Raw genomic sequence first — 22,011 nt, 5'->3', positions numbered from 1 at the left:
AGATTATCCTGACTGAAATTTATGAAACAAAACTCTGGACCCTTCGACATCCCACTCGACGTGGAAGACTGAAGAATCTCCCTTGTGGTCAAGGAGTGACCACCCTGTGCAAACAGGCACCATCCAGCACCTCGACGTTTGCTTTGTTGCAGTTCCCGCCAGAACTTGAGCGACAGAGATCGACAAGACCCAGCGTGCCTGCCTTCTAACAGCCCGATCCACAGTCCCTGCAAAGCTGAGACCCGTGGAGGCGACCTGAAGCGTGGGAGCGGCCATCTTGGAGGAACAACGAAGCGCTGACCGTGCAGCACCCGAGGCTCCCTCGAAGCTGTGCATTGGAGTTTGAGAAGCTCCAGCCCCGAGCAGCTTGTGCACCGAAGCTCACCCCTCCACACTCGACGAGTGCTGCGTGGGGCCTGTTTGCATCTTCCTGCTCGACGCGTTGGTCCGGTCGCTTGCCCGTTGGCTCGTGGCCCCAGAACCAACGAACCTAAGAATTTACACAGCTGGTCTGGTTGCTCCAGACTGGCCCTCGCTCTCCTGAAAAGGAGCACCCGCTCTGACCTTGCTGGTCCGAGTGTTAAGCCTTCTTCGAATCCTGCGTGGGTTGCCCTTGCCAAGGCTTGTTGACTCCGATCCGGAAGCCGACACCGCCGACAGCGAGAGCCTTCGTGGGACAGCTCGTGATCCACTCCAGGACATCCTCGGTGCCCCAGAGTCCACGTGGCAGCGGAGACAAGGCACCCGACATCAACCTGATTGCGCCCGACATCGCCTGGTTCCTTCCTGGTCACTGGCTAGTGACCCAGACTCTGTCCCCTCTGCTTTCAGGTACCCATCAACTTCGATCCACCCTTGGATCGCACCGGACACTTCTCTTCTGGACGCCTGCAGCATCTTCATCCTCAGGCACCATCAAACTGCGTGACGAAACCCGACACATATTGGCACCTGTGCACCCGCTTCCTGTGGGTGAGGTAACTTACTAGCGCCGGTGTTCCTACACTGGTACACACCTCTAGTGCCTAAGTCTAAAGTTTGGTAGTCCTAGTCCAGTCGGAAGACTCCTTTTGCAATAACTTTGTAACTTTTACGCACCATTGACTTTACATTGGTGCAAGCCGTGCTTCCCGCACTGCACCCGAATCCCGCGGGCTACTCCCGTCCTAACTGCTGTTAGTCTAGTGTAGTCCCAGCGATTCACAAGGCCCTAGGCCTTACTCCCCCCCCCCCATCGATTAGTGATTGTTATACCACTTTTTTGATATATGGTTTGAGTGGCCACCGGCCTCATCCAAAACGTGCAACTTGTCTATGTTATACTGTGCTTTTATTTAAACGCTTGTGCTTCATTGCTCATAAAGAGTAGTGGGGATTATTCTAAGAATAAATACATATATTTTGATAATATATAACTTGTGTGGTGTCCTTTCATTTGATATTACAGGATTGCATATGGTAAAACAGCTGGCTTCACATGTCCTTTGGAGTTAAGCCTTTAAGGCTGCTTAGTCCATGCTACCCCTAGGATAGCTTGTCTATAAGGTTGACTTACAACCACCACCATAAGGGATTGTTTGGACTGATACAGGGTGCCCACAGAACTGTGGACATCATATACTAGGCCAACTTCTCACACTGCATTTCCATGGCTGGCCCTCCTTAGTAGGGGATGAGGTCACCACGCAGCTGTGGACAACTCTATCCGCCCAGTCTCGATGGAGATTGCAGACTTCAAACTGTGGAGATGCGTTTCCTGTTTAAAGGCGATGTCAGCTTTCTGCTTTTGCAAATAAGAGAGGACTTTTTCCACGAGAGGATGCCTAGCGACTGTGGGTTAGGAACATTGGTTGGTGCCATTAGTACTCTAGGGTGTTTGAGAGTCGTCTGGGCGCTCATGCACATGAGTGATGCGGGGTGAGTGTGGTTGATCAGAGGACGTTGACCTGGTGAGGTAGCTGAAAGGATAGGTTATAAACGGGGGTGGGACATACAGACGTTCAGCAGAAGGAGAAGGTTTGTAGAGGGTTAGGGGGCAGGAAAGGAAAGCGGGGTTTGGGATGGGACAGAATGGTAAGGAAAAAACAAAGAACAAAAGAAAGGGAAAGGGGGAAGTGGTTGGAGGATGGAGAGGTAGGGGGACATCGATGCTAAGCAGGAGGGGTGTGGCCACCTAGGCAGAGGTGCCACCGACAGCTGCTCAAGGATACCAGGTGCTTCAGGGATGTCAGGGGGTTCGTCAATGAGAGGGGTTTGGTGATGGCAGATAACAAACGAGGTTAAAAGAGGGGGTTAGGGATGGGTGGTGGGTAGGTTGTTGCTCTACTTTTGTCAGAGAGCATGGGTCTGTTAACTGTGGGTCTAGGCTTGCGGTTCGATCTGGTCAGTGGGGAAGCATTGAGGTGGCGGCGACAGCCCTTCTGCCTGTGCCAAGGAGGTGCGAGTGATAGGAGGCTTAGAGTGGGGGTTGTCTTTTCATGGAGACAACACAGTGGATGGTGATCCATATCAGAGCCTGTCGTGCCAAGGGTGTGAGTGAGGGCAGAGGGAGCCTTAAAGCCTTAATGCCTTAGGGGAGAGGAGTTGGCCTAATGGCTAGGGTTGTCAACCTCGAATTTGGGGAACTGGGTTTGAGTCTCGGAATGAGGCTGAACATCCTGTGATTCTGGGAAAATCACTTGATTTCCCCGTGCCTATCAAAAATGAATGTGTCCTCATGTAACGCAACTGGTGCTATGTAAATCGCTCTGATATCAGATACCTTTGGGTCAAGTTTGCGCTATACATAACTCCATTAAAAAAAATGCCTGAGATGGACCCATGGTTTCAATAGTGTTGGGGAGGAGTGGGTGTCGCGATCATACCCTGGGTTCCCAGACAAGGTCAAGCATTTTGGAGGAGAGAGAGGGCACCACCCATGACCCCCAAACCCCAAGGCGCATCCTGAGACAGCATGGAGTGAGGTGGGGTTTGTCGTTGGGGGCTGAAGAGAAAGGAGTTGGGGAGCAGGGTGCAATGTCCCTGGGATAGATCCTACGGAGTGGGATGCGCAGCGTGTGATCTGGCCCTGACCCATTCCCTAAGGCCCTGCACTGCACGAGCTGCCCCTCAAACAATATACAGCATAAAGCGTGGGGAACTAGCTCAGGGAGTGGAAGGGTAGAGTACTCAGATTCTTGTGAACTGCCACGTGTAGGCCGCAAATTCAATGCCAGATGCAATGTATGCGCATAGCAATTAAACAGTTAAACCGTAATAAGCAAATACATGAGAATGAGTTACAGAACAGTCTCTGAATAAGTAAGCTGATACTCAGCCTTCTGGGTCTTCTGTCCACTTCTGGCATTCTGTACTCAGTATTGTTAGCCCGCCACAGGAGCCATAACTTTGCCTTCAGATTGCCCTCTCCTCATTGGATGTGGACCTCAGAGGGGATCAGGATTTGTCTCTGTCCTGCTCTTGGGTCAGCGCTGTCACCGCCTGGATGGCCTGGGTCCAGTCTCCTATGGAGCAAGCAGCCCTATCAGGGTCCCTCTCCCTGTTATGAGAGCCTCCTGAGCTCCGTCGGGTTCTTCTGGAAGGGGCTGGAGTTGCAGGACCGATGGGCTGAGAGTGTCTCCAGGAGTCGAGGTGTGGGCTTCCATGTCCTGAGGGCTGTATCCCTCCAGGAAGTGACAAAGGTTGTCTGGATCGAAAAATTCCTTTGTGACTCCATCTCTTGTGATACAGAAGCGTGCTGGCTCAAAGAGGCCATATTTGATGTCCATTTGATAATGGATGGGTCTCAGAGAGACGAAGGCTTTGCGTCTGGCCTTTTTTTCCTTCGAGAAATCCACAGCAATTTGGATCTGTGCCCTTCAAATATGTACTGTCCTTGATTGCGGGCTGCGGAGAAAAGTTGGCATGCATGTTCGTGATGAAGGAAGCAGGCTATGAGAGGCTGTGGTTGGGTGGAGGCTCCACGCTGAGGGGGACCAATACAGTAAGCCCTTTGCATCTCCAGGGATATAGAAGGTCAGGCCTGTGAGTTTCGGGAGCGTGTCCCTCAGGAAGTATTTGGCGTCTGGGTCCTCCACGTTTTCTGGGAACCCAAAGAACTGACGTTGTCTCTCCGACGTCTGTCTTCCAAGCCGATGGCCTTGTTATGGAGATAAATGATTTCCTGGTCTCTCTCTGGTATCAGGTTTATGCGCGCTTCAATTGATGAAACACACTGTGCCAGATCCTCCACTTACGTATGGAACCCTGCTATATCCGACCGTATTGATTTAGTCTCGATGGCCAGTGTGGAGATGGTGCTCTCCATGCCCTCCAGTCTGAATCCCACAGCCAAAGCAGGATGCACTCCATGGTGGTGTCCAGAGCGGCAGCCATGCCAGGAGAGGGGGTCGGATTCCGAGAGGGCAATGTTCTGGGTGCTAAGTGAAGAGGGGTTGTCATGCCAGCTTCCTAGTTGACTTGCCAAAAGGCATCCCCCATTGACCTCGGGGGCCTGAAGCGTGCAGGTGTCTGGAGATACTGAGACCGTCTTCCTGGCAACAGTGAGAGGGCGGGCAAAAAGAGAAGCCCAGTGTGTAGTAGAAACGAGGTCCGCAGGACCTCGGTTGATAGCTGAGGGCGGCTTCCGCCCTCACTGAGAGAAGCGTTTTTGGTGTCCCTGCCCAAACCTGACAGGGATCCAATGTTCCTGAGCTCGTATCGCCCGTTGGCGATGCTCAATACGGACTATAAAATATTAGCCAAGATACTCGCTGAGCGCCTGGCGCCATTAGTCCCGCATCTGGTCCACCCAGACCAAAATGGTTTTGTGCCGGCGAGGTCTACATCTCTGAATCTCAGGAGGTATTTTCGAGTGGCGGCGGAGGCAGCGGCGGTGTGGCCTAGAGCAGGGTGTCTGATACTGGACCTGGAAAGGGCCTTTGATAGCCTCGAGTGGGGATATCTTCGGGCGGTGTTGGAGGCGTATGAGCTGGAAAGGGAATTTCTGGAGATGGTGGGGCTTCTGTATAGGGACCCCGTGGTCCGCGTCCGGCTGGGACCCTACGTCTCAGAGGAGGTGGCGGAGGGCAGAGGCACCCGGCAGGGATGTCCTCTGTCACCGCTGCTCTTTGCGCTAGCCATTGAACCTCTGGCGGCAGCCATGAGGCAACTGCTGGCTGACGGGATCCACTAGGAGATGGTATACACCAGGTGTCCCTATATGCATACGATCTATTGGTCTTTGTCAGGGACGTGAACAGTATGCCGGAACAGCTTGCCCCACTGCTAAGTCGATTTGCCGATCTCTCGGGGCTCCGAGTTAACGCGGGTAAGTCCTGCCTATACGCCTTTAATAGTGAGGTGAATGATCCGGAGTATAGTCTACAGGGCACGAGAGTGCAGTGGTGCGCGGACACGTTTAAATACCTGGGGATCCAGATCTACCGGCAGCCAGTGACCTGATGGACGGGAACTTAGGTAGAGCGGTTACAGCGCTCAGGGCGCAGATAGGCTTTTGGTCCACGCTCCCCCTGACGCCCATGGGCAGTGTCGCTTTGACCAAAATGGTGATGCTTCCTCGCCTTCTATACTATTTTACGAATCTGCCTCTGTTCATGCCTGCAACTTTCTTCTCCAAGCTCAACGGGATCCTACGTGATTTCATATGGGGCACGTCTCGACACAGACTGGCCCTAGGGAAGCTCTTTCTCCCCACAGACAAAAGTGGCCTGGCCGCCCCCTGCTTTGAGCACTACTATCTGGCAGCGCAGCTCCAATGGATTGCCCGCTGGATGACGGACAGGGGGAGGGAGGACACCGCCACAAGCGAGCCGCCCTATACCATGGAAAGGATCACTGCGCTGTTTCATCCGCTGGCAGCCAGGGCCAGACCTGCCCCGCTCCTGCTAGGGGTGGCATACAAGTGCTTCCGCAGGGCACTATACCTTAGAGGAAAGTGCTTCCATACGCGCCCGCGGTGCCGTTGGAGGGCTCTCCGGGAGGCGAGGGTGTTCTCACACGCCGCATGCTCGAGCAGTGGCAGGAGGCGGAGGTGCAGACGCTGGGCAACCTCTACCAGGATGGAGCCCTGATCCCCTTCGAGACGTTGGTTGCGGAGGTTGGGCTCCCCCCTGGGGGATTCCTAATGCATAGGTCACTCACAGCCCGAATGGCGATGGGCTGGGGCGACATAACGGAGGAGCCGGCGCAGCATCTAATGATACAGTACCTCCATGTCATGGGCAGGGGCTGGCATCTCATTAAATGGTTTGCCTCGTCCCTACGGTTGCACACAGAGCTGGACTTGGCCCCCCTCCGCGGGAAGTGGGAACAGGATATGGGAAGACCACTGGCGGATAAAGAATGGGAACGGATGCTCAAAAGTCCGGTGCGCATCCCCAGAAACATGCGCTTTCGCCAGATCCAGGTATATATAGTCCACAGGGCATACCTCACCCCAGCTTTAATCAATAAGTATTTTAATAGGGCAGATGCATCTTGCCCCCGATGCGGCGAGCTAGATGCGGACCTCCTTCACCTTTTGTGGCGCTGTACAAGACTTAGCACTTATTGGAGGGAGATCCATGCCCGGCTTGTGCAATGCACTGGCCGCGTAATCCCCTGTGACTGGCCTGAATTCCTCTTACACCACTTCAAGCGGTCGCCAGCTACCAAGGCGTCGTCCCGTTTCCTGGACCTGGGAATGGTCACGGCGGTGAGACTCCTAACAAAAAGATGGAAGGCGAGGGACCCACCCAGTGTGCAGACGTGGACCCTGTCTCTCCTGTCGTGGGGCCGTGCGGAGTGGACCGCCATTAGGAGAGAGGAAACAGTGGGACTCCACAGAGAGCCCATGGCGGAATGTTGGGAGGGCATGCTCAACACACTACAGGCAGCAGGGACTGACACGGCTGAGGAAGGGGCGGGGGACACGGTGGGCGGACTGGATAGCCATGGGGAGGGGCGCATGACGAACACCAATAATAACAGCAATGACAGCAGTAACACTGACGCTACCGCGCATGCGGGGCTCATGGTCAGAATGCTGTGAGGGTGCAGTAGACATGGGGAACATACATGCGTCGAGAGTGAGGAGACGGGGAGCGGGGGGTGCGGGAGGCCGGTTAGATAAGATGAGGGAATAAACACACATTTACAGACCGAAGGAATGGGAGGGGGACCTCGGGGAGGGGAATGGGGGAATGTTTTGTATTGAACACTGGTGATCAAGCTGTATCTCGTTATTACTGTTTCTTGCAAATGTTGTGGTTGCAACTGAGTTATGTATATATGAACTGGCACTCCAGGCGGAAATGAGACGCAAAGACTCGCACGGGATATGGCCGTGTACGAAGGCCCGGGACTCAGTCGCCTGACGTATATGTCACGCTACATCAGCGTCTTAATAGCAAAAGGTGTTGTCAGAGTACTGATAGCAGCACACTGATGATAATGTGTTTGATGTACATGATGCGTGAACCGAGTTGTTGAAAAGGACATAGAAATGCCAATAAAAAGAGTTGACAAAAAAAAAACAGATTGAAACCATATGTTGACAGGGCAGACATGGGCTTGCTCTTGGCTACAGATGAGGGACAGGAGGAGGAGAGTGACCCTCCCCCAGACCTGCTTTCTCGGAACCCTGATGATGGTTCAGTTGATGGTGTAGCCTTGGCAGGCAGCCTCACTGACCAACAGGAACAGTACTGCTGACAAGTTCTACAGTCCTACAGACATATGTTTTCTCTGTCTCCAAGTCAGACTACCTGGTGCACTCATGAAGTGGACACTGGGGTCAGTCTGCCTGTCAAGAGTAAAATCTACAGGCAACCTGATCATGTCAAGGACTGTATCAGGACAGAGGTCCAAAAGATGTTGGAGTTGGGAGTTATTGAGCCCTCAGAGAGCCCTTGGGCCAGTCCAGTAGTCCTGGTGCCTAAACCTCACACCCAAGATGGTAAGAGAGAGATGAGGTTTTGCGTGGATTACAGAGGCCTCAATGCTGTCACTAGGACAGATGCCCAAACAATACCAAGGGCAGATGAACTCCTGACAGATTGGCATCTGCCAAGTTTTTGAGTACATTTGACTTGACAGCTGGCTACTGGCAAGATCAGACTAGCTGATGATACAAAAGCCAAAAGAGCATTTTCAACCCCAGGAGGACATTATCAATTTGTGGTAATGCCCTTTGGCTTGAAGAATGCACCTGCCACATTCCAAAGGTTGGTGAACCAAGTCCTCTCAGGTCTGGATGACTACTGTGCAGCTTATCTAGATGATATTGCTGTTTTTAGCTCCACTTGGGAAGATCACCTGATCCACCTGAAGAATGTTTTGGAGGCCTTGCAAAAGGCAGGCCTAACTATCAAGGCTACCAAGTGCCAGATAGGGCAATGCAAGGTTGTATACCTGGCCCACTTTGTAGGTGGAGGTCAGGTTCAACCATTGGAGAGCAAGATCCAGACCATAAAGGACTGGACTGCTCCCATCACCCAGACACCGGTCAGAGCTTTCTTGGGCCTGACTGGGTACTACAGGAAATTTGTCAAGGGGTATAGTTCCATAGTGACACCCCTTAATGACTTAACTTCCAAGAAAATGCCAAAGAAAGTTCAGTGGACAGTAAGCTGTCAAAAGGCATTTGATGACCTGAAGCAGGCCATGTGCACTGCTCCTATTCTGCAAAGTCCAGACTACTCCAAAGAATTCATTGTTCAAACAGATGCTTCTGAGTTGGGGGGTAGGTGATGTTCTTTCACAACTGAATAAAGATGGTCAAGACCAGCCAGTAGCTTTTATTAGCAGAAGGCTGACCCCTAGAGAGAAACGTTGGTCAGCTATTGAGAGGGAGGCCTTTGCTGTGGTTAGGGCACTGAAGAAGCTGAGGCCATACTTGTTTGGTACTCACTTCAGGATTCAGACAGACCATAAGCCCCTCTTGTGGCTAAATCAGATGAAGGGTGAAAATCCCAAACTGCTTAGGTGGTCCATTTCCCTACAGGGGATGGACTTTACAGTTTAACATAGACCTGGGAGTGACTATGCCAATGCAGATGGACTCTCCAGATATTTCCACTTAGAACATGAAGACTCAACTGGTCAAGGTTAGTTTAATGTCCCTGTGTTTGGCGGGGGGGGGGTTGTGTAGGAGTAGGGTCTACTTTTCGGTGTGATTCTCTGGTTTTTCGACTTTAATATGGCTGTGGGCCTGCTAATCAGACCCACAGCCCAGCTGTTCTCTCTCTAAATTGATACCATGTACTTTAGGTACATACCAGATTGGGTATTGGGTCACCTTATCAGCCCCTGTACAGTGTACCATAGGTACCCAGGGCATAGGTGCATCCAAGGCCTACCAGGGGCTGCAGCATGTATTATGCCACCCCTGGCTGGCCCTCAAACTGACACCACAGGCTGATCACTCAGCTTGGGTAAGGTGGTGTAATCACCCCTTACTTAGATATAGTATACCTATATCTATCATATATATAGACACATATGCACCTATAAGTCACTCCTATGGTAGGCCTCGACAATCCTGGAGGCAGAGTGCTTGGTTTTATGTGAGAGGGTGCCTTAGCATGAGCTGAGCCCCTCTGCAGCTTTCAGAACCATCTCCTTATTGCTGTTCTATGATCTAGCCATACCATATACTCTTTAGTGCATTATAATCCTCGTGGTTAATGCTAACTTTGGTTTGGCTTTATCAAAACATGTCGTGTTAGGTGTCAAACACTTTGGAATACTAACCCCCCCCCCCCCGCCAATTCTGGCGGTGGGGGTAGCATTCCACCCTTCTGGAGGGAAAAGACATGTATGTTACTGCTTTACCCTGTTAAAGTTAAACAGAGCCTCAACATCACAAAATGGATGCTGCTGCCACAGACACGAGTCTGACCTCCTGTTGCTGTGGGAAACTCCAGCAAGGACGGCCTGGACAACAGGTTTCCAATGTTTCAATAAAAATGACACAATGTAAATTGAATGTTATAACGAGTTTCCTTGAATTTCCTTTCTTCGGAGATCGCAGCAACGCGTAAGCTAGAATTTGATATATACCTTGTGTGGTGTCCTTTCATTTGGTATTCAAGGGATTAGAATTGCTAAAACAGCTTCCTTCACATGCTCTCTAAAGTCTTAGCCTAGGACTGCTGGTCCATGCTACCACTAGGATAGCTTGTCTATAAGGTTGAGTTTACAACCACAATCAATAAGGGTCGATTAGACTGGTGCAAGGTGCCCACTAGAATAGTGGACATCATATGCCAGGCTAACTTCTCACAGTGCTTAATTGATTTAAACTGCACCCATGTTTGTAGGCTTCCTGTTAACATGAAAATTCATATCCTCGTTAACTAGTGTCGCAGCTAAGAATGTACCAGCAGTCATCAATTTGATAAATATGTATTAAAAAAGTTTGTGGCCTCTGTGGGATCAATAACTTTTTTTAATAGTAAACAGATACGCTTATATTTTCACATCCCGAAATAGCTATATTGGAAATATTGCTTAAACTAAAACATTGTCTTGTGAATTAAATGTTTGCATTACACCACCCTAGTCTGTTTTTCAACTAAACTAATTTCTACTAAATTCATTTTGCATTGGCACTGCTTTCCTTATTTTGAATCTGTTTCATTACATAAAAAGATAATTTATAGGAAAATGACACAATCTATTAAGTTATTATAAGGAGAGCTTTAATTTGATTTTGATAAAGTCCAAAGGAAGAATGGGTTGCACGAACAGGACTAGTCTGGACTGTGCACTTGTGTTTCCTAAAGAATCAAAATTAATTCTTTCTGCTTTGTAAGGAAACAAAACTCCGTACATAATCATTGAACTAACCATAAACCATGAACACTGAATGTTCTATTGTAAAGGTGCTAATAATTCTCCATTTAAATGTCCCAAGGAAGAGACCAGTCTTTAAATGTGGCGTCCTGCATGTCCATATACCGTAACCAAAATCATAAGAGAACATGAGAGTGTCACAAGGAGAGTCACTGCACAAATCACTGAGCTGTGCTGCTGGAGGCCAACTGGAACTTGTAGGATCAGCTCTTCTGGCACCTAGAGGGGGAAGAGAGCAAGCTGTTATGTCTTGTGTTGCCCTTTCTCAATCACGTTCAACAAACAATTATGTTTCAAGGTGGATTTCCTAAAGGAGGCTGACCACCAGAGGTCCAGACAGCAGGGAAGTCACAATTCAAATGAATTTTGTATATTCCAAATACCAATAATACATTCCACATGACATCAGTGATTTCCATATCCACCCATCTGAAATGCAGATAACCAAAATACAGCTTCCTTCCCTTTGAACAAAAAAGCTACAACTCTGATAAAATATCAACAGTAATATTTGTACCCCACAAAAACACATTAGGGAGTGTTCGCACACTCCGTCCAAGGCTAAGGAATACTGAACGCAATACCCTTGCATTTGGTTTTCCGGTTGGAGACTACTCTGAGTCTCAAGACAAACAATCACATCAGCACAGCACCTCTGACACAATGCAGTTGGAACAGTGCTTTTATTATATAAACCTTCTCTGATCCAAATTCAGCAGATAAGTACATCTGCGGGTTATCTTGGAACTCTGTGTCTGTGACTGAGAAGCAGCCTTGCTGAATCTAACCTTTATTCTGCAAAGGACGGTAGCCTGCTCTGATTTGCTTCTTCATACATCATACACAGGTGTCGGGGGGTGGGTTGTCTCAAGAGATCTGGCATAGTGTACTCCCACTATGCTCGCAATAGTGTAGGAATCCAGAACAAGGGAAATCAGTAAGGGGAAGTGATGAAATGTTACTGAAAACTAGTCTATAATGTGATTTGTCGGCCTCATCACTTCCAGGACACGCCCCCAACCCCAGCGAAGAGTGCAGGGGGCCTTGTTGTGATGTTTCATACATCTCTACTGTGACTAATAAAGCAGCGACCCACGACATTGTCTGAAAACGCAGCCGGCGTTCTTTATCTTCCAAATATTATTGTATTTTTAGAATTCTCTTACATTACAGTCCTTTTTTGACCCTTCTAAAAAACTAAGAAAATGCCAAGGCCGCTCCGTTAGCCTCTCTTAATCGTGTAGTGTACCTTTTACTCACACTGCCTCATTGTTTGTCCATGGCCTGCCTGACCCAGACAGAGGGAATTGCTGAGCGGTTCTATAAGGGATTTGTTTTTGTTAGACTTTTCACATGTCGATTAACGTTTTTTTTTTTCTTCAGAAAAGCACTTGTGTAGGAGAGTAGGGTCTGCTTCCTATGGTTACCCCCACTTTTTGCGTGTTTCAATGGTTTTTCGACTTTAGTATGGCTGTGGCCCTGCTAATCAGGACCACAGCCTAGCTGTTCTCTCTCTAAATTGATACCATGTACTTTAGGTACATACCAGATTGATTACTGGGTCACCCTTGTGAGCCCCTGTATATAGAACATTACGGACCCAGGGCATAGGTGCCCCAGAGGCCTACCAGGGGCTGAAGCATGTATTATGCCACCCCTGGTTAGCCTTCTGAACTGACACCACAGGTCTGTAATTGCAGCCTGGGTAAGGTGGTGTAAGCACCCCTTACATAGATATAGTATACCTTTAGCGACCTTTACATATAGACACATATTAACCTATAAGTCACTCCTATGGCAGGCCTTGACAATCCTGATGGCAGAGTGCTTGGTTTTGTGTGAGAGGGTGCCCTAGCATGAGCTGAGCCCCTCTGCAGCTTTCAGAACCATCTCCTTATAGCTGTTCTATGATATAGCCATACCATATACTCTTAAGTGCATTATAATCCTCGTGGTTAATGCTAACTTTGGTTTGGCTTTATCAAAACATGTCGTATAAGGTGTCAAACACCTTGGAATACCACCCCCCGCCAGTTCTGGCGGCGGGGGTAGCATTCCACCCTTCTAGAGGGAGAAGACATGTACACACTGGTAAACCCGTTAAAGTTAAACAGAGCCCCAGCATCACAAAATGGATGCTGCTGCCAAAGACACGAGTCTGCCCTCCTGCTGCTGGACGAAACTCCGGCAGGGGAGGCCTGGGCAATAGGTTTCCTGTCCAGGGAGGTGCTAGCACCTCCCCGGACAGGCTTTAGTGTATTGGGACAGGGTGGGTTGCATTCAGTGAATGCTTTTCAGACACAAGGTGCTCCATGTATTTCCCAGTTCAAACCGGTTGCTGGGACACTGTGCCCCAGCTCTGGCGCGAAACTGGACAAAGGGGAAGGGGAAGGGGAAGGGGTGTAACCACCCCCTCCCAAGGTCCTCCCATAGGTGGGACCCTAGAGTTAGTCCAACCCCTAAACTTACTATAAGAATAGGAGCCCAGTCCCTAGGACTTTAGATTACCCTGGACGAAACTCTGCAACATATATTTTTGGACCTTCGACATGCCATATCGACTGGAAGATGGAAGAAAGCTCCCTTGTGGTCAAGGAGTGACCACCCTGTTCAAACAGGAAGCTTGTTTCCTTCCCAGTGTAAGAATTGGCTTTTGTAGTTTGGTTTGCCCTGTTCCCATCATGCACTGGGACAGGAACAGACTAATTTGCATACAGCCAGGTTCTGAAACTGGGATGGTGCAATGAGCTAAAAAACGGTGTTGGATCTAGCCCTGATCTCTTGACTGGGTGAGAGTATTCTGCTTAATTCAGAGACTCTGTCCCTCACCACCCCTTGTTGTAAATAATTTTGTCCACCCTAAGCGTGGAAGGGTATACTCAGACATGAGTCCCTTGCTCATTGCACCATCAGGATTCAAGCAAGCCGGGCCGAAGACGGCTGTAATGCCAGAAACCGGTCCCCGGAAGCTTGTTTCCTTCCCAGTGTAAGAATTGGCTTTTGTAGTTTGGTTTGCCCTGTTCCCATCATGCACTGGGACAGGAACAGACTAATTTGCATACAGCCAGGTTCTGAAACTGGGATGGTGCAATGAGCTAAAAAACGGTGTTGGATCTAGCCCTGATCTCTTGACTGGGTGAGAGTATTCTGCTTAATTCAGAGACTCTGTCCCTCACCACCCCTTGTTGTAAATAACCCTGTTCAAACAGGCAACAACAGCATCTTTGCTGGTCTGCATTTTTGAGGCTCCCGCCGGATCCCGAAGAATCTGCGACACAGGACACGGACTTCCAGACATCTCTGACGATGACCAGCGCTCCCAGCAAAGCTGAGACCTGTAGCGGACACGAGAGACGTGGGACCGGAACTGGACATCCTGCATTTTTGCAACTGCACCTACTTCCAGAGGTATCCCAAAGTTGTGCATTGGGGTATTTGAAGCCCCTGCCCCGAGCACCTTTGCACCGAAGCTCAGAGGCCTACACTCCACGAGTGTCCTGTGGGCCCGCTTTGTGCATTTCCGCTCGAGGCTCCTTTGCGGTTCCTAGTCCGTTGGCTAGTGAGCCCCCACGAAGGACAATCTTTGATTCCTTGAGCTTTCCTGGTTGCTCCGGACGTGCTCTGACTCCCCTCCAAAGGAGGAGTCCCTCAGACCTTGCTGGTCTGAACCGAAGCCAATATCGACATCTTGCGTGGGTTGCTGTTGCCAAGGCTTGTTGGATCCAATCCGGATTCTGACGCTGCAGCACTCGACATCCTTCGTGGGACAGCTCGAATCCAGCTCTTGGTCGTCGTCGACGCCTCCTGGTCCTCGTGGCTGAAGAGTCAATCTTCACCTCTTTCACCTGAAAACACCCGACATCGTCTGGCATCTTCTCCTTGCCATCCTGGTCACTGGCTACTGACCCAGACTCTGTCCCCTCTGCTTTCAGGTTCTTCACATCTCTGATCCACCCTTGGATCCACCCGGACACTTTTCCTCTGGTCGCCTGCAGCATTTCTTCGCAGCTCTCCATTGGAGTCGACGACGAAACCCGACACCAAAAGACACCTATGCACCCGGCTTCCCTGGGTGAGGTAACACGAGTACTCTGGTGCTCCCGTGGGTCTCGAATCTCGAAGTGTCCTAGTCTAAAAGGGTTCCATCGCAGTTCACCTCTAGGTGCCCTTAATCTTTAAAATTGTAACTTGTTCGTTCTCCATAGAAAGTCAATGCTGATCCACGGCTGTGTTTAGACACTGCACGCGTTCCCCATGGGTCTCCTGCGTCCCTAACTTGGGTGGTTCCTGGTTGCCCCAGCGGTTCAACAGGCCCTAGGCCTGCTTTCTATCCCTCACGTGGTTCTTATACCACTATTTTAGTATATGGTTTGTGAGGCCCCTAGGGCAAAACGTATACTGTGCAACTTATCGTATGCTAATTAAGTTCCTTGTATTGTACTTTTACCTCTGACCTCATAAAGAGTCCAGAGGGGTTGTGTTTAGATTAAATACATATATATTTGATTTATACCTTGTGTGGTGTGCTTTCATTTGATCATTCAAGAGACTATATCTGGCAAAACAAGTTACTTAACTCGCCTCCAAGTCTTAGCCTGAAGGCTGCTCTCCACAGCTACCATTAGGATAGCTTTCTATAAGGTTTACTTTACAGCCTACCATCAATAAGGGTTGTTTGGACTGGTGCAAGGTGCCCACTAGAATAGTGGACATCATATACCAGGCAAACTTCTCACAACTTGACAAATATGATTGTGTTCGTCCTCGTGTTAAATCAGTCCATGCAGCTTTCCTAGACGGCCTGCGCCGAAGCGAACTAGAAATAGTCCCTGCGATGGACTGTAAGAGCTTTGCACCCCTTGCCAGCTTAGACCCCTGCCACCTGATCCGTACCTTCTAGGCGTTTTCTCTGCGGTTGCGGCTACAGCTGTAGTGAGACATCACTGCCTTGAAACGATTGCCACCACTGGGAAGGGACTGCAGGGGAACTTATCTCCTCCTCGCAAAAGAAAAACAAAAAACGGACACCCCTCTTTTTCATTCCTGGCACTTCCCACTGAATAATAGAACTGCCTGCTGGACCCCAGAACATTCAAAATATAGAATCCATCTTGGGCATTGGATTCTTGAGGTTTCCCTCTCGCGACACAAGTCATTAGATGGATGATGCCTACTCTGGCCTATGGGGAACAGGTAGCCTTGCAATAGTGAAAAACGAATTAGGCTGTAATTCACTATCAGGACATGCCACACACACCAGGGCATGTCCTACCTTTCACATACAATGCACCCTGCCCATGGGGGTACCTTCGTCCTACCTTAGGGGTGACTCGCATGTAGAGAAGGGAAGGTTTAGGGACTTGGAAGTATGTGCACTTGCCAAGTTGACATGGCAGCCCCAGGCTGCACACAGGCTCTGCAATGGCAGGCCAGAGTTACACTTTATGGGCTGTTTGCGTGGGTGGCACAATCCAGTGCTGCAGCCCACCAACAGCATTTGATTTATAGGCCCTGGCACTCGCAGTGCACTTTACTAGGGACTGACACATAAATCAAATAAGCCAATCATGGAAATACCAATCCATAACACATTTTATAACAGGAGCACTTGCACTTTACCACTGGACAGCAGTGAGGAAAGTGCGCAGAATCATTACACCAGCAAAAACAGAGTCAAAAACGGGAGGTCAGATTGCAAAAAGTTAGGAGAAACATGCCAAAAGATGTCAAGTCTAACACATGTCCCCTCCAGCTGAAAGTAGGGAGAACTACCCAACCTCCTGGGAGTTCTCTTCACTAAGGCGGAAGAACCTGGACAGATCATCTGCGTTAGCGGGTTCTGTGCCAGGGTGGTGCTCCACCACCAAGTCCATTCCCTGTAGGGAGATGGACCACCTCAGCAGTTTTGGATTCTCACCACTCATCTGCATTAACCATCTGTGGGGCCTGTGGTCTGTCTTAACCCGGAAGTGAGTCACAAAAAGGTATGGTCTCAGCTTCTTCAGTGCCCAGACCAAAGCGAAAGCTTCCCTTTCTATGGCACTCCACCTCTGTTCCCTGGGGAGTAGTCTCCTGCTAAGGAAGACTACAGGCTGATCCAGGCCCTCTTCGTTTAGTTGTAAGAGCACCGCTCCCACACCATGCGCTGAAGCGTGAGTCTGCACAACAAATTCCTTGTAGAAGTCAGGTGCTTTGAGCACGGGCTCCGTACACATGGCTGCTTTCAGGGCATCAAAAGCTTTCTGGCAGAACTCAGTCCAGATCACCTTCTTGGGCTGCTTCCTGGAATTCAGCTCTGTTACGATGCTGCCAATCAATCAATCAATCAATCACAGCATTTATAAAGCGCACTACTCACCCGGTGTGTCTCAAGGCGCTAGGGGAGGGGAGGTCCGCTACTGCTCGAACAGCCAGGTCTTGAGCTGTTTCCTGAAGGCGAGGTGGTCCTGGGTCAGGTGGAGGTGGTTCGGGAGGGAGTTCCAGGTCTTGCCATAGCCCTTAACAAATCTCCTATAGTAGCCGGTGAGACCTAAGAAGGCTCTCACCTCTGTCTGAGTCTTGGGGGGGCTCCCAAACCAGAATGGTGTCAATCTTGGGTTGTAGGGGCGCGACCTGGCTGCTTCTTACCTGGTGTCCCAAGTAAACCACAGAACCCTGCCTGATCAGGCACTTACTGGCCTTGATCGTGAGGCCTGCCCCTTGCAGAGCCCTCAGCACTTTACCGAGTTGCTGTAAATGGTCTTCCCAGCTGGAACTGAACACAACAATGTCATCCAGGTAGGCAGCACTGAAATCCTCCAGCCCAGCCAACACCTGGTTGACCAACCTCTGAAAGGTGGCAGGGGCATTTTTCAGCCCAAAGGGCATCTCCCGGAACTGGTAATGACCTTCAGGGGTTGAGAATGTTGACCACTCCTTGGCCCCATCGGTTAAGGCAATCTGCCAGTACCCAAACGTTAAATCAAACGTGCTGAGGAACCGGGCAGCTCCCAATCGATCAATGAGCTCATCAGCTCTGGGGATGGGGTGCGCGTCAGTCCTGGTGACGGCATTGAGCCCCCGGTAGTCCACACAAAACCGTAGTTCTGGAGTGGCACCGGGTGCAGCAGCCTTTGGGACCAAGACCACTGGGCCGGACAAGGACTGCTGGAGGGCTCAATCACCCCTAACCCCAACATCTTAGAGTCAGTCAACCTGTAAATCTTGTGCTTTACAGGAGGGCTGTCACCAGTGTTCACGTCATGGGTACACCAGTGAGTAAAACCTGGGGTCAGAGAGAACTGTGGGGCGAACTGTCCCAACAACTGGTGACAGTCACTCTGCTGCTCTGGAGTCAGTGTATGGGAGAGGATCACACCCTCCACTGATCCATCGTGCTCCTTGGTAGACAGGAGGTCAGGGAGAGGCTCACTCTCCTCTTCAACCCCATCATCTGTCGCCAGGAGCAGACCTCTCGAAGTGGGGCTTGAGGCGGTTAACATGGAGGACCCTCAAAGGGTTCCTTGGAGTCCGCAAATCCACCATGTAGGTGACGTTGCTTTTGCGCTCCACCAACTTAAATGGTCCAGTCCACTTGTCCTGCAAGGCACAAGGTTCCACTGGGGCCATGACCCACACTTTTTGCCCAGGTTGAAATTCGACCAGAGTGGCATTCTGGTCATACCACCTCTTTATTTCTTCCTGGCATGCTTCTAGTTTCGCCTGAGCGAGTTTCCTGAAGCGGGCAGTTTGGTTTCTGAAGGTCAGCATGTAATTAAACACATCCTGGGGAGTTTTCCTGGGAGTTGCCTCCTGGCCTTCCTTTACCAAACTCTGAGGTCCTCTGGCAGGGTGGCCATACAGGAGCTCACAGGGGCTGTACCCAAGAGACTTCTGAGGCACCTCCCTGTATGCAAAGAGAAGGCATGGCAAGAGGACGTATCACTTACGCGTCATAGGTTCTGTTAGATCCTTGAGCATGCCTTTTAAGGTCTGGGTGAATCTCTCCACCAGACCGTTTCCTTGGGGGGTGGTAAGGAGTGGTGAACTTGTAGGTTACACCACACTCCTTCCACAGGGATGTCATATACTTGGTATGAAATTGGTCCCCCTGTCAGAAACCACCTCTCTGGGGAATTCGACGCAGGAAAAGATCCCCATTAACCCCCGGCCCACCACTGTCGCCACCGTTGTCTTGAGAGGGATTGCCTCCGGGTACCGGGTGGCATGGTCCACCAAGACCAGGATGTACCTGTTCCCATGGCCATCTTGGGATCCAGTGGCCCCACAATACCCATCCCTACCCTTTCAAAGGGCGTTCTAACAACAGGAAAAGGTTGGAGAGGAGCTTTGACCTTCCTCCTACTCTTGCCACTTGCCAGGCATGTTTTGCAAGACCTGAAGTTTCCTTCTGACTGCCTTCGCATTTGGGGCCAAAAGAAGTGGGTGACAAGCCTGTCAAATGTATTGTCCTGCCACAAATGTCCTGCCAAAGGAACGTCATGGGCCATACCCAGTAGGAAGGTCCTGAAGCACTGGGGTACCACCAGCACACGGGCTGACCCAGGCTCAGCAACCTTAGGCTCACTGTATAGGAGACCATTCTCCCGGTAGATCAGATGTGACCCGGACTGATCACCAGCTGCCTGGTATGTAGCCTGCCGTCACACACCCTCCAGAGTAGGGCACTCTGTTTGATCCTTGCAGAATTCCTCCCAGGTGGGACCCCCTTCTTGCTGCCAATGGGTCAGCTCAGAGATGTCTCCCATGTTCGGCTACCTGCTCCCCTGTAGGCACCGGGGCGTACCCCTAGAGGTCCACCTCCTCCTGGTCTGTGGGAACTTCAGGGGCCGGTACCGGCGCCCCCTGCCCTTTCTCTTGGCAGGGACTTGGGCCATTGTCCCATGCCCCAAGTCCTCTTGATCACCCTTTCTGGCTGCCATTGACCTAGTAGACACACATGCCCACTCTGGCAACCCAAGCATCTCCAAGTGAGACCTGAGCTCAACATCCTTCCATAAGGACCGCTCTAGGTCGTTACCTAGCAGACAATCTACAGGCATGGTAGGGCTCACAACCACCTTCAAGGGACCTAAGACCCCCCCCCCATTCAAAGGGAACCTGCGCCACCATACACTGGCACTCAGAGTTGTCTACAGCAACTACTTGGTGGAATGCCCCTGGGACTACCTGCTTCTCAGAGACCAGGTGACACAGGACTGAGGTCACACTGGCTCCAGTATCTCTGAGAGCCTCTACCCTTTTCCCATTGATGGTCACCCAGGGGCTATATTTCTTTGTGCTAGGGGGCACCTGGTTTCCTGGGACCATCTCACTGGCCCCTAGTGAGACAAGGGTCATGTCTGCGGGTTCCCCACCCTCCTGTGGGCACCCCTCCTCCCCAAGCGCTACACTAGCCAACACCTTGGTGTGTCCACCGGTGGGTGGCTGTGTCCCCTTCGTGCACCTGGGGTCCCCCTTCAAGTGACCCACCTGGTCACATGCAAAACACTTGCGGGGGCCGGTCTCAGCAGGCTTCCCTGTAGAGACCCCTTTCTTCTCATCACCTGTGGGATGGGAACCTTTACCCTGGGTATTAGTTTGGGGTCCTTTAGAGAACTCCTGTGCTTTACCCATGCCCCCCCTCACTTTTCTGCTGGGGATCCTGCCCACCTTTGGCTGAGTCTACCTCAAACGCTTTCTTGTGGACCCTGGTACTCACCCAGCGATCCGCCTCCATAGCAAGCTTCCTGGGGTCAGTCAGCTTACTATCAACTAGGTGCTGGTGCAGATCTGCAAAACATAGACTAGACAAGTGCTCCCATGCAATCAAATTGTAGAGCCCCTGAAAATCTGTTACATTACTGCCCTTCACCCAGCCATCCAGTGACCTACAGAACATGTCAACACATTCCAACCAAGTGTTGTCCCCAGACTTTTTACTGGACCTAAACTGATCCCTGTACTTTTCAGGAGTGAATCCATACCTAGTGAGGAGAGCGTCTTTCATGTCAGCATAGGTGAGGTCCTGCCCCTTACCCAAAGCTATCAGAGTATCCCTAGCTTCTTCTGGAAAGAGAGGCCACAACCATGCCCCCAGTTGCTCTCAGGGACCCCATTCATATGAATAGATGACTCATACCCTTGAAACCACCTTTGTATGTCATCCCCCTTTTTGTACTCTTTACCTACATTCTTGGGGATATGTACAATCCTGTCTGTGTGTGCTGAAGAGTTGCTGCCACCATCTGAGCAGGTTCCACTCTTTAGATCCAGCTCCTTGATAATTCTCTCATGATCTAATATCATCTTCCTTTCCTCCATGGCTATTCTTTTGTCTTCCCTCTCACTTTCTATTCAGAGTTTCTCCAACTCAAACTTCCTTGCTTCACGCCAGTCCTCCAGCTCCTCTGGGGACAAGATACTGCTGCCTTGCCTGGAGCGTTCCCCCCTCCCAAAAGCACATTCACCCTAGGAACAGGCTCCTTCGCCTCTCTACTGAGATCACCAGATTGCCCACTGGCATGTCTGGCTGCTACCCAGGCCGTCAGTGCCTTTTGTAGCTCCTCCTTCCTGGTGAGGCCTGTGACCTGGAATTTTAGGTTCTTGCAAATGGTTTTCAATTCCTTTACGTTGTAGGATTCCAACCTATCCTCCATGCAATTCATGATGCTCTAGATTCAGGCACGTTGAAGTAGCAAGTTCAAACTGGCAAGATCAAAAATAGGCCAAAAAGAAAAAAAGAACAAGTATGTGGCACGTAATGGTCTGTGATATGGTAGTAATGCACACCAATCACTGTAAGTCAAGTGCAAACACAAGTCCTATCCTCACCGCTGACAACCAATGTTAGAAATGGGGGTCTCTAGCTGGCAAGGACTTGCACCTTTGTCCAAGTAGAGACCCTTCTTCCTAGTCAGGTTAAGGGAGTAACAATCTTAAAATAACCCCTGCTCACCCCCTTAGTAGCTTGGCACGAGCAGTCAGGCTTATCTCAGAGGCAGTGTGTAAAGCATTTGCACATAACCATCAGTAATACGGTGTAAGTACTACAAAAGGACACCACACCAGTTTTAGAAAAATATCCAATATTGTATATACTCAAGACAAGACCAAATACGATAAAAATCCACAATATAGTACTTTAAAAATAGTTCATTCGCAAGATGTCTTTAAATTGCCAAAATATGTTGAAAA

At 50.3% G+C, this 22,011-nt stretch overlaps 1 protein-coding gene and 1 long non-coding RNA gene across 6 annotated transcripts in view; one reads left to right on the top strand and one right to left on the bottom strand.

Moving 5' to 3' along the window:
• The window catches only part of LOC144791105 (uncharacterized), a 284,951-nt gene that overhangs the window by 130,481 nt on the left and 132,459 nt on the right, over window positions 1-22,011 (top strand). The window lies entirely within an intron of this gene.
• The window catches only part of PIGX (phosphatidylinositol glycan anchor biosynthesis class X), a 349,902-nt gene continuing 338,551 nt past the window's right edge, over window positions 10,661-22,011 (bottom strand). For all 5 annotated transcript variants that reach the window (XM_078665765.1, XM_078665766.1, XM_078665768.1 and 2 more), the window contains one exon: window positions 10,661-11,055. In XM_078665765.1, coding sequence (XP_078521891.1) covers window positions 10,912-11,055 — 144 coding nt within the window. In that variant the 3' untranslated portion in view covers window positions 10,661-10,911. The remainder of the gene's footprint in view (window positions 11,056-22,011) is intronic.

Source organism: Lissotriton helveticus, chromosome 11 (genome assembly GCF_964261635.1).
Source record: "Lissotriton helveticus chromosome 11, aLisHel1.1, whole genome shotgun sequence".
Taxonomy (NCBI): Eukaryota; Metazoa; Chordata; class Amphibia; order Caudata; family Salamandridae; genus Lissotriton; species Lissotriton helveticus.
Note: the sequence above shows the minus strand (reverse complement) of the source record. Positions and strands in the feature narration are given on the sequence as shown.